This window comes from Lolium rigidum, chromosome 3 (assembly GCF_022539505.1).
Source record: "Lolium rigidum isolate FL_2022 chromosome 3, APGP_CSIRO_Lrig_0.1, whole genome shotgun sequence".
NCBI lineage: Eukaryota > Viridiplantae > Streptophyta > Magnoliopsida > Poales > Poaceae > Lolium > Lolium rigidum.
Window position 1 is genome coordinate 315,021,681 of NC_061510.1, and position 12,125 is coordinate 315,033,805.

Sequence of the window (12,125 nt, forward strand, 5' to 3'; positions counted from 1 at the left end):
CAAGTGTTTTTTGTCTCCCCTTGTGTCGAATCAATAAATTGGGTTTTACTTCCCTCGAAGACTGTTGCGATCCCCTATACTTGTGGGTCATCACGTGCCCGGAGCGTCCCATGTGGGACGGGGACGGGCTCGGGCCGCCGGATACCGTATGGGGGCGCGCCGGACAAAAATAGGCTTTGGAGGACGCGGCTGAAACGGTTTTTTGGTCCGGCACGCTCCAAATCTCTTTGGGGGACGCTTTAGGAGACGCGGCTGGAGATGCTCTTAACCACTGTAGAAGGACTTTTTTTGTAAAATTTTTTGGCCGCATGCATCCTTAATGTTATTAGGGCACTACGTTGTTGCAGACTGGATGTAATTGATATTAATATATTCCTTTTATCGAATAAATATTTTTTCCATTTTTAGAGTGATGATCAGAACCTCTCAATAATAGACGGAAGTAAATGGCGATCAAGACACTGTTAGTTTACTATTTTGTTACACGTTGACGTGCATTTTTTCTATATGTGTTGTACTGCACTACCGGAAATTTAATTCGGCTCCCGGGTGCGTATGCTCCCTCTACCAACAAAATATATTTTGAAGTGTGAAAAAATTTTGACAAAAAATTCTACATATACATCTCCATAATATATGTGTGTGCGTCAAGTTTAATTTTTTTGTGGTCTATGTAAAAAAAGAGAAAACTTATCCTGTGAAAAGCATTTTTTTAGCACCGAATTTTGTTTTTTTACACACGTCACATGATAAGTTCATTTTTTATGAAACGACTTTGTGAGCGCGTAGCACGTGAAGATGTACGTGCGAATTTTTTGTTTCAATTTTTTAAAATTTAAAACATGTGTAAGATGCATTTCAAAATATAGAAAGCATATGCGGGCAAAAAGTCCTCTCAGCCGCCGCCTCCAAAGAAAAAGCCCTAGCCGCCTCCACTTCAGCCTCCTCCATAGATCGGTTCCCCCTCCTCCGGTCGGCTTCGCCGGCGTCGGGAGGAGCGGGGAACCCGATCTATGCGTGGAGTTTTCAATAAAAGTAGTCTTTTCATTAGTCTATGTTAGGGTTTTGGTCGCTGTTTTCTTGTTGGTTTCCCCGCAATGGAGATGGCATCGTCTGCAATAAGTGATCTTCGGCCTTTCGTTCGACGACGAGATCTTCTTTCCGACGTCAATGGTGGTGTTGAAAGATTACAATTATCTAGGTATGGGTGTTCAGATCTTGCTTCGCCAGATCGATCTTGGATCTTTTCTCATGGTTGCCGCGAGGAGGATTATCCTCGCAGTTTTTGTCCCGATTGCTACGTCCTCGACAATGGTGATTCGTACTCTCGGCTCTCCATCAACGTCGACAAGGCAGATCGGTTTTTATTCCCTGACATACTGGTGTTGGTACTCTTGCCGATGTTGATTGACTAATTTAATGGCTGCGCGCGTGCATGCACCCTTGACATTGCGGCTCAAATTAAAATTATGAGACAACCTTCGTTGGTATTTACATGTTTATGGATTGTTATCTATCTTTGGCTGCCTTCAAAAAAGTACAAGATTATGTCTTGGAAGAAGAAAGAGTTTGAAGACCTCGAAGATTTGCTAGTATCTTTTAGATTTTATTTTGTAATTGCTGGAGACAGCTTGTGTATCTCTACCATGTACTATTTATTATTATGAATATATGTGGTATTGATTGTCAAAAAAATAAATATAGAAAGCATATGCTCCCATGTTCCAAAACACCACTCCCACTACCGGACGACGTACTACTCTTTAGTTCGGATCACTCCCCACTAGGTACTACTCTTTAGTTCAGATAATCAAACTCTTCTTATGGTCTACTCCCTTGGTTCCGGCGGATGCGTTATTTCGGTGCTTATGTCACAAGTCACAACAATGCTATCACTACATGGTAACGGTAAATATGCATAGTCTCTTTTATCAGATTGATCGTTTGGCTCAAGCACACAATTGTACATGCTATCACATCTATAAGGTCCTGAATTTAAATTCTAGAAAAAGCTAAATAACCTCCAAGGCCCCAACCCCACCACCAACAAAAAATCAAACAATCCCACGTCTAAGGCCTACGAGATCCTTAAAAAATCCGGCCAAGAGGTGAGGGGATATGTGTTATAATTTATTAGTCTTTTCCATCGGCTGTAATTGACGCAATTTATACTGAACATAGTATATGTATTTGCCAATAATTAAATAGATATGCCCAAACGTCCTAACTGGTCTCTACTTCGACTCCTCTTACCCAAGAAAAAAATTCACCAATATTTCTAATGTTTTTTCTCGATGCCATAATTTCTCTCTGAGATTTCCAAATGTGCAGAATAACACCGGCTCCACAACACAATCACATAATTATACCATTCTCCAAGCAGCTCTCCACCGATTCATGATAATTATACTTGTCCCTATCACATATGTTTGAGAGATCGTAAATTTCATCCTCTTACTAATTCAAGGCCAAATATATTTACTTTTCTACTTATTTTTTGCACGGACATATGAATTTGTTACTCCCATAACTTTTTGCACATAAGTAGCTATTGGTAGAAATAAATATCGTGGTATATAGTTCGCTCGATCTGTTGATCAATAGAAATAAGTTTTTCAAATGTATTCACCAAGATTTGAAAGACCATGGGTCAATCAAATTATATACTGATTTATTTATTTACTATTATATTACAAAAAAAATTATCTTGCAAAATACTAATATTTTGTAAGGTTATTGTGTGTGACCAAGTGGGGAAACTTGACATAATTTGTCGAGTGGCCCAAGAACACCAATCATGCTTAAATTTTAAGTAATATTTTCAACTTAGCATAAATATTGGAGATATCTTTAAGAATATTTCTTGAGTTGGAGGGCCATGGACCCCTAGCCCTAGGAAAGACCTGTCACTGTGAATAAGGGAAGCCCCTAAATTATGTGTATCGGCCATGTGTTTCGGTACAACATACTACAAGTACTCATATTTGTCTTATGTTTCTAAGGACCTTGCAATCCACACCATCAGTTGGAGTTGTAGTAAATAGAGTGCTAGACCATGATTCGGTAGAAATGAATACATTAGACAACATACATCTCTACTATTGAGATCATCGTCCCTAAGCCTCCTCCTCCTCGTGCTAGCGTACACGAGTGGAGAATGCCTCCCCCTCCTTGTCTCTTTTTCTCCATCGGCAGGAGGGGTCATGTGGCTAGTCCTTGCTGTGACGATTGGGTTGGCGCTCATCAGCGTCGCCAGCTCCGCCGTGGAATGTAACCTTACGCCTGGATTCATATTGTTTCCATGTGGATGCGCTGCGGTTGGTTGCAGCTATCTAATTTACAGTAGGCTCGCGATACTGAGTAGGAGGGCATGCCCCCCCCCCCCCCATCTCTTCCCACTCGAGCCCTAGAAAAGCTCTGAACAAGGAGAGCCCCTAAAATATGTGGACTGGCCCTGTGTTTCAGTATACATACTATAAATACCCCTATTTGTCTTGTATTTTTAAGCATCATGCAATCCACATCATCAATTGGAATTGCAACAAATAGAGATCTAGACCCAGGATATATTAGGCAGCACAAAATCCAATTCAGCACACGGGTGCTGGGTGCATATAAACCGGTTGTGTAGAAACCCATTTCAAAATGTCAGAAAATTCTATAAAAACCGCATGTATATCTAGACATTCTATGTTTGTACACAAGTTTTCGTAAAAAGATATTATTTATGTTCCATGCAAAAATAAAGACAAATTTTAATGTTTTATTTAACATGACTATTCACGTAACATTTTAATTTTGTCTTCTTCACACGCAAGACACATAAAACAATCTATTATTGAGATCACAAAGCGATTCCCACCATCAATTGCAGTAAACAGCGATGGAGTCCCCGATTCTGAAGCAAACAATACAATAGAGCCATGTTTATTATTGAGATTAGCATCACTAAGCCTCGTCAGGCGAGGCTTTATGCGTGCAAACAAATAATCAAACGATCCTACTAATAAGCAGGATCGCACACGCCAACACATCATCACTAACTGAACAGCAAGAAAGAAAAAAACGTTGGCGTGGGTTGATTGATCGATCCGGCTCGATCCAACTAGAGAACCCGGTCCGACAGCGACGGCAGGCGGCGGAAGAAGTTGAAGCCGGCGGACGGCATGTCGCCGCGGAACCTGGGGTGCCGGAGGTAGAAGAACCCCATGCCCAGCAGCAGCACCTTGAACGGCACGGCGTACAGCACCAGCGCCGTCAGCAGGATAACCACGGCGAACACCCCCGTCGCGCGTGGGTCGCGCCAGGACAGCAGCGCCTCGATGCGCTCCCCCTGCGCCGCCACGTCGCCCAGGAGCGTCTGCGCGCGCCCGGCCACCGCGCGCAGCCGGTCGTACCTCATGCGCACCACGTCGGCGGGGCGCCCCGAGGGGAGCCCGTCGAACTCCTCGTCCAGCTCGTCGGGGCTGACGCTGTCGACGTGGGAGAGGCGCGGGTCCATGCCCGTCGGCTCGCGCGGCCGCGAGCGGTAGCGCCAGAGCAGGACCAGGAAGAGGTAGAGGCAGACGGTGGGCAGGATCATCTCCGGGCAGAGCACGATGGCGACGAGCAGCATGTGCACGAGCACGGTGGTCGGCGAGTGCTCCCAGGTGCGCACCCGGTGCGCCCACTTCACCGCCGTGGCGACGTGCGACAGGCAGCCGACGACGCGGAACCAGTTGGCCTTGCTCCGGCGCATGCTCCAGGTGTGCGTGTCCGTGTCGAGCAGGTACTGCACCACCTCCGGCCCCAGCGGCGGCTCCGACCGCGCCAGCCGGCCCGACACGATGCGCATGGCCGTGTGGCGCAGCACGTCCTGCTGCGCCGGGCCGAGCGGCTTCACGTAGTGCATCCGCGGCAGCAGCGGGCTCCCGTACGCCTGCATCAGCGTCAGCCACGACGGGCAGGTGAACCGGATGGCCAGCTCCAGCTCGCCCATCTTGCGCACGCCGACGGGGTGCACCGCCGTGAGCGAGTAGTTGATGACGTACACCCGGTTGGTGTCGAGCGTGGAGAGGCGGATGCGCAGCTTCCCGATGCGGGCGTCCTTGGGCAGCTTCCCGTCGTCGGCGACCTTGTAGCGGACGTTGTCGAAGACGGCGATGGAGAGCACGGTGCAGGGGTCGAACACGTCCCACGCGTACTGCTCGTTCCACCGCGGGTTGAACTGGTCCAGGATGGTGCGCGTGCGCGCCCACTTGGGCCCGTACTTGAGCACGACGTACGCGTCCGTCGAGCCGCTCGCGCCGTCCTTGGCGATCTTCATCGGCACCAGGTTGGACGCGCCGCGGATGCCGACCTCCAGCATGCCCACCGGAGGCTTGGACAGCTGCTTCGACGCCGCGCGCACGTCGCTCGCCACGTTCGCCGCCTCGTCCAGCACGTGGTACCCGCCCTCCAGGCAGACGCGCACGTGCACTCGCCCGGCATACGGCCGAGCCTCGTCGCCGCACAGGTTGAGCCACCGCGACGGCGGCTCGGCACGGTCGTCGGAGCGCCGGTGCACCGAGGACAGCGGCACGCGCGCCTGGCCGACGAGGTGCCCGGAGAAGACGTCCTCCACGGCCACTGTCAAAAAAGGATCGAACGGCTCGGCGGCAACGAACAGCAGATCCTCGTTCCAGCTCGGGTTGGACGCCCCGGCCGCCGCGCTACCGAGCGCAATGCGGCCGGTCTTGAACACCTGGGCCCCGAGCTGCGCCTTGACGTACAGCTCCGGGAAGGCCGGCCCGAACTGCTTCGCCTTGCCATCCGGCGGGGCCGGCAAGCGCAGGTCCTGCGCCTGGATGACGCTGAGGCGGAGGTACCAGAGCTTCGGGGACAGGTACGCCTTGGAGCGGGTGTGCACCAGGTTCCCGCCGGAGTCCGACTGCCACGCCTCCTGGAACGCCTCGTCCACCTGCGTGCCGACCCACACGGCGAGCATCACGTCGCAGGCCGCCGCGCCATCCTCGGCCGCGTGCCCCTCGAGCGTGTACCACTGCGGCGCGAGCGCGCTGTCGGGCGGCGACCGCTTGGGCACCTCCTGCAGATCAAAGCACACGAAGCCGAGGTTCGCGTCCTCGGGAGTGGCCTCCCCCTCCTTCTCCGGCTTCCTGGCCTCCTCGTGCACGGTGACCTCCAGCGACGACGCCGTGAGGCTGGCCTTGTGGAACGCGAACACCTGGTCCCACTCCACCGCGGACGCCGTCCGCACCGTGTGCGCGCCGATGCACAGCTGCGCGTACAGCGGCTGCTTGCTACCGCCGTCCTGGTGGTGGTGCTTGGCCTTGAGCAGCCGGACGAAGAGGTACGGCACGCGGTCCACCAGGTCGTACGACGCGCTGCCGCCGCCCGAGGCCGCCATGCTCCGCTCGGCGGCGGTCTGGGGTCGGATCTCGAGGTCGCCCGCGACTCCGGCCGTGGCCAGCTGCATCTTGGATGGGGAGGGCGGCGGGGCCTTGGACGGGGAAGCGGGCGCTGCCGCTGCCGCTGCTGCTACGTCCTTCTTGTTGTCGTCTTTGGGTTTGGCTTCGTCTTTCGGCTTCTCGCCCTCCTTCTTCCCCTTCTCCGGGGACTTCTTCTTGCCGTTGTTGTCGGGTTTCTTGTCCTCCGGTTTGGCGGCGGCCTCCTCTGGTTTCTTCTCTTCCGCGGGGGGCGCCGCGTCGGGTTTCTTCTCCTCGGCCGCAGGAGCAGCAGCGGCGGCAGCGGGATCTTTGCCCTTGTCGTCGGTCGCCTCCTTCTTATCCGAGGAGGCATTATCGGCCTTCTCGTCCGCCGCAGGAGCGGCGGCAGCAGGAGGCGGCGGGGGCGGCTCGTCGACGAACCAAACCTTGAGCCCGATCTCGCCCTTGATCTGCGAGAACACGGACCGCTTCTCGAGCGGGTAGTACACGAGCGTCTCGTCCCCCGCCTTGGCGAAGGAGGCCCCGGCCACCTTGACCTTGCCGAGGAAGGTGCCGCCGCTCTTGCGGCCCCCGCCGCCCCCGGAAGCGGCGATGGCCTTCTTGTCGTTGTAGACGTTGAGCTCGAGCGTCTCGGCGGCCATGGCGCCCGGGGTGTGGACGAGGAACTCGAGCCGCTCGCCCCACTGCGGGTTGAGGTCGCGGGGCCTGGTGGCGGTGCGGCGGCGCTGGCCGTCGAAGTCCACGACGGCGTATGCGCAGGCTGTGCCTTGCCCGTCCTTGGGCATCAGGTTCCGCGCGTTGCACACCTCCACCACCACGCGGCGCCGCGCGCCTTCCTCCACCATGGCGAGGCGGAGGTGGCTGGGCTAGCGGTAGCTTGGCTTGCTGTTGATCGATCGGATCCTGGAAGCTTCTTGGGGGAAAGGCTGGTGGATTCTCGGGAAAGAAATCCGGCGGGTGTCGTGAGGGCGATGGGAGTTGGGAGAAAATGTGACCGTTGGAGAGTTGGGGAGCGGAAGGAGAAACCGGGATTGGGGAGAGACGGAGGTGGGAGACGGGGGTTTAAAAGGGGGCAACGGCAGGGAGAGGTGGGCCCGGGACCACGTAGGACGCAGGTGGACGCCACGTGGAAGGGACGCCTGCGGGCACGGAGCATTGTCCAGTAGCGGAGCGGCAGAAAGCGGCATCGGATTGGTCGCTGGGGACGGGAGGTGTGACGTGGTTTTTAACGGCAACGGCATGGACGCGACACAACCCGGCAATGGCGGCGGGAACCCCCCCCCGGCCAGGGGAATCGTCTGCCGCGCTGCCGGTCACATCGGCGACTGTTTCTGCGCGTTTTTTTTGTCTCCTTTTTTTACTTCGCACCCTACACTCTACTCTATCCGACTCATAATAGGCAAACAAGTGAATTCACACAAAGTTTCGAGGAGTACTACTTTTATAGACAAGCACCTAAATACTCGGAACAGTATATAATGGGAATGGTGGCCGCCGAGCTATTTTTGGTTAAGAATCTCGTGGGTATGATTTCTACCAATCCAATCTAAAGCTATTTTTATCACCTAATGATACCAAAGTAATTAAGAAAAACCACGGATATGCCTTCTATCTCGATTAAGATAACCATGGATATGCCTTCTATCTCGAGCAATCTCGTATCACTCTCCTCTCGTTCTAACTTGCTCATCCGCAACCTATCAAAACATCACCCAACCGGATATCGGTACCATAGTTCATAGACAACTATATAAATGCCTTGTTTCTCTTTCTCGTATATACCTATCTTTTCTATCATGATCATGGCATTGCATAGTTACAAAAACCGCGCTTCCCATCAAGTAGTTGATAGTTTGTACACCGACACATCATTCATAGTGTGGTGAATATTGTGGCCTCCCCAATTTACATACGTGTTTGCTATAGTTCACTTTAAAATATATAAAAAATTCTTACATTCGAGAACATAGGAAGTAGTAGTAAAGACGATAGGGGAATTAATTTGGGCGAACGTGTGATGGACCAAGAAAGATGTTTACTGGAGTACTCTGAAAATAAAAGATGTTTAGTACAGCGAGTCGCTAAAAATAAATTGTTATTTTGCATGTTTTTTTATAGCAATAAAATATATTTTTATAGAAATAAAGACAATAGTTGGCAGGGACAATTTTACCAGATAGGCCCGAGCCTACCCTCCATTTTCATCAAGAAACCATCAAATCCATAAGCCTTAACCATTGTTGATGATGAAAGGTTAATGTTTTGTTAGTGACGGAAGCAAATAACTGTTAAAATAAAGAAAAATTGAATCCCTTAACATTTAACAACTTAGCCTTATGTCCTATGTGGATGGCCAATTGTGCTGCTAAGTTTCAGAAACTCATTGTACACTGAGTATTGTTTGTATCATCTTGGTTCCCTGAGCCTCCCCATTTTCGTCCTAGATTTGGCACTGATAGGTTGCTAGTTTTTTTCTTGTTGGTATGGGTAAAAGCATATGGTTTAGACCATAGTTGTGAACTATATGAAGAAGCCAAATTATTAGTTGGGTTATCCTTTTGTGTGCTAGTACTCTATGATTACTACTCGATCGCAAGTCTTTGCGATGCCTGGTAACTAGTAACCATTGCACATGAAAGGGTCATCATTGCAAATGGTACATTTAGCAACAATCTCAGCTTTTTTTCTTTTTTCTTTTGAGAAGATATAAAACGTAGCAGCTCACTTGTACTTACACACACACACACACACACTCATAAGTCATACCTACACATTCTCAATCCATATAAGCATCTCCGAAAAACAAAGTCATCGGTTCCGGTTTTGAGATTGATGAAGTCAACATAAGCATCTTGCTATCGAGAGTAAATGTCTCCTCCGACTGAAACCGCTAAGACACACAAATGTTAAATCTAGGGTTTGACCTCCGTGGGCTTGGAGAGCCATCCAAAGCCGGGTTGGTTCTCGCGACAACAACTTTTCTTGCCTTCTAGTACTTCATTTGAACTATGAAATGAAGCCCACATGAAAATAAGGTGTGATGCCACAGCCACACACACTTCCAGCGTCCGCAAAACACATGCCTGCTACCAATCAAACCATACAGCCCAACGTCCGAAACTCTCTCCGGTGATAGGCGATATAGCTGGTTGGCTGGCTCCAGATCTCCAGGATGTATGCATGCATCGTGCATGTGGTAGCTCCGGAAAAGGAAGATGGTCACTTGTCGAATATGGCCAATTAAACGGTCTCTTATGGTCGCCACTGCCATGTTCCAGCCAGCCAGCCTCCAGTGCTAGTCGGGGTGACTGGTGAGATGCTGCTGAACGCTGATGATCGATTTCAGTGCGCCGGCCGCCGCGCAGGGCATAAATTCTTCAGCTCAAATCAAATGGCTCCCGGCAAATGTACTGCGTGGTCGGTGGCGGCTTGCAGGGCACCTTTGCAATTGCAACGTCTACTTCAGGCAGGCCAAGGGGGCCGCACGTCCAGAGCCAGTTATCCGCTGACGCAAAGCGTACGGACGCATGGGACGCCTGCCCTTGCAACGTGCGCGCTAGGGCCCAAGTTTGGTACTGCTCCTGTATGTAGTATGTATATACGGAGCATCGATCCGCCAACTGCTGAAGAACATCAACGGAATGGAACGTACGTGTATATATCAGTATATGCATACCAACACGTACGCATAGACAGCAACTAAGAAAGGACCTATAAAAGAGGGGGAGAAAAGAACTACCCTCTAGAGGATGCATCAAGACATTTTTTTTCATATGCTCATTATTACGTACGGGAATTTATGCAATGGAGAGAAACATGATAGAAAATGGTTTATTTATCCACTGGACGTTGACAAAGTTTTTTTTTTGCTTCTCTTGTAAGATCTTCAAATCTAGCACTAGCAGGCATGAGTCCGAGTTCCTTAGCACATGTATATTGGAGACATATTAGTGAAAAGCTTAAAGAACATGCGAATAGTGCCAAGCTGCCCAAGCATATTAATAAACATGAACAAGTGAAATGAATTGAGGGTTAGAACACGGAAGAAAGTGACTATTGACAAAGAATTGCAACGTTACATCACAAATTAAGGAGAAAGAACAGGTGAGGCAAATTTTGTTAAGAATAATAGTCATGGTAAAATATCTTGGTAGACTCAATTTGGATTTCCGAGGAAAAAGTGAGCAACTTTACAAGGATGATTACGGCAATTTCTTAACGTGTGTTGAGATGATTGGAGACATGGTAGTGCGAAACAATTTTAGACGTATTCGGAGCAACAAAATTCATCATCGTTATCTCAGTCGAAAAAATCAGAATGAGTTGATATCTCTCTTGGCTACTAACATCACACGTTATATCATAAAAGTTGTTTAAAACGTCCAAGTATTTCTATATTATCCTGTATTGTACCCTAGTTGTTAGCCTCGAGAACAAATGACTTTATTAGTTTGATGTGTTAATTTGTCCGGCGGGCAAGATAAAAATTGAGTACTTTTTCGAGTTCTAGAAGGTGGGTGACACTTTTCGTTTGGGGCCTTTTAAGGTATTGCTTGAACCTTCTATGAAATTCCTTGGCCTAAATATTGAAGACATAAGGGATCAAGGCTATGATAATGGCTATAATTAGAAAAGTAAAAAATAAAGGGGTACAATCTAGGTTTACTTTGCCATGCGCTTGCCATAGTCTCAGTCTCACTCTTTGTGATATGGAAAAATCATGTGGGAAGGCGCTTCATTTTTCCTTGGAATTGTTCGAATCATATATGTATTATTTGTTGGTTCTACAAAAAGGTGGAATGTATTGCTTAAACATGTTTCTAGTTTAACTGTGAAATCATTGTCCAATATATGTATATCTAATGAGAATCATCGAAATAAACATGAAACAATTGTAGATCATCTAGTTTCACACATCAAGCCCTCAACTAATCGTTCCTTTTATTGCCAAAAAATCTATCACTTGTGGATTCTCATTCCTCCCTAGCGCTCTGGTGACAAAACCTGCAGGAAGAACGCCCCGTGCTCCATATGCATGCATGATGGCGCGGCACGGATGGACGCATGCATGGAGTAAGGAACACTGCAGGTACGCGTGCGTGCACGAACAATCGAGGCTGCATGCATGCTGCTGACTCACTGCATGCGTAGCTCGTGCACATAGCATGTGCTGGCCAGTCCTCGCCACGTGATTATTCCGTCTCCGATTTGGATCCCATCGATCGACTTGGCCTCCGTCTCTCCCCGGTCATTTCCTTAAATAATTTTGTTGTTACTAGCAACTGTCCGAAGCTGATTAAGCCCATGTTGTTCTGTCTGACTAGTTCCCCTCACTATCTCTCTCTCTCTCTCTCTCTCTACCTTTGATTTTGATCGTGGTTTAATTCGTATTTGTATACTGCAAGGTGCAAGGCCGTACAAGTTACACAGTTGACGCATGTACCCCAGTACCTGCCACAAGATCATGCACATCTCTCCGTCTCTCGCTCAACGGCTCAATATACCAGCCACCGACAGAGTTCAGGGTTGTCAGGACAAGATTAGGAGGTAATATAGATTTTTTCTAAGACTAGCATACATCTAAATTTGTGTACCATCTTGCGGAAAGATTGTATATTCCACGTTTGTTGTTGAAAACAACTGGCACTTCGTACATTTCAAAATCTTAGTCTTCCACACGAGTACACATAACATGCGCGC

General features: G+C 49.3%; 1 protein-coding gene across 1 annotated transcript; it reads right to left on the reverse strand.

Annotated features, from left to right (window-relative positions):
* Window positions 1-3,926: 3,926 nt before the first annotated feature.
* Window positions 3,927-7,270, reverse strand: LOC124699903 (FT-interacting protein 3-like). The gene has a single exon (XM_047232132.1). The coding sequence runs from the start codon at window positions 7,268-7,270 to the stop codon at window positions 4,106-4,108; it is 3,165 nt and encodes a 1,054-aa protein (XP_047088088.1). The 3' UTR covers window positions 3,927-4,105.
* Between the last annotated feature and the right edge of the window lie 4,855 nt (window positions 7,271-12,125).

Excerpts from the sequence above, each read along its gene's own strand:
- LOC124699903 (XM_047232132.1), bottom strand. The coding sequence starts at position 7,270 with ATGGTGGAGGAAGGCGCGCGGCGCCGCGTGGTGGTGGAGGTGTGCAAC.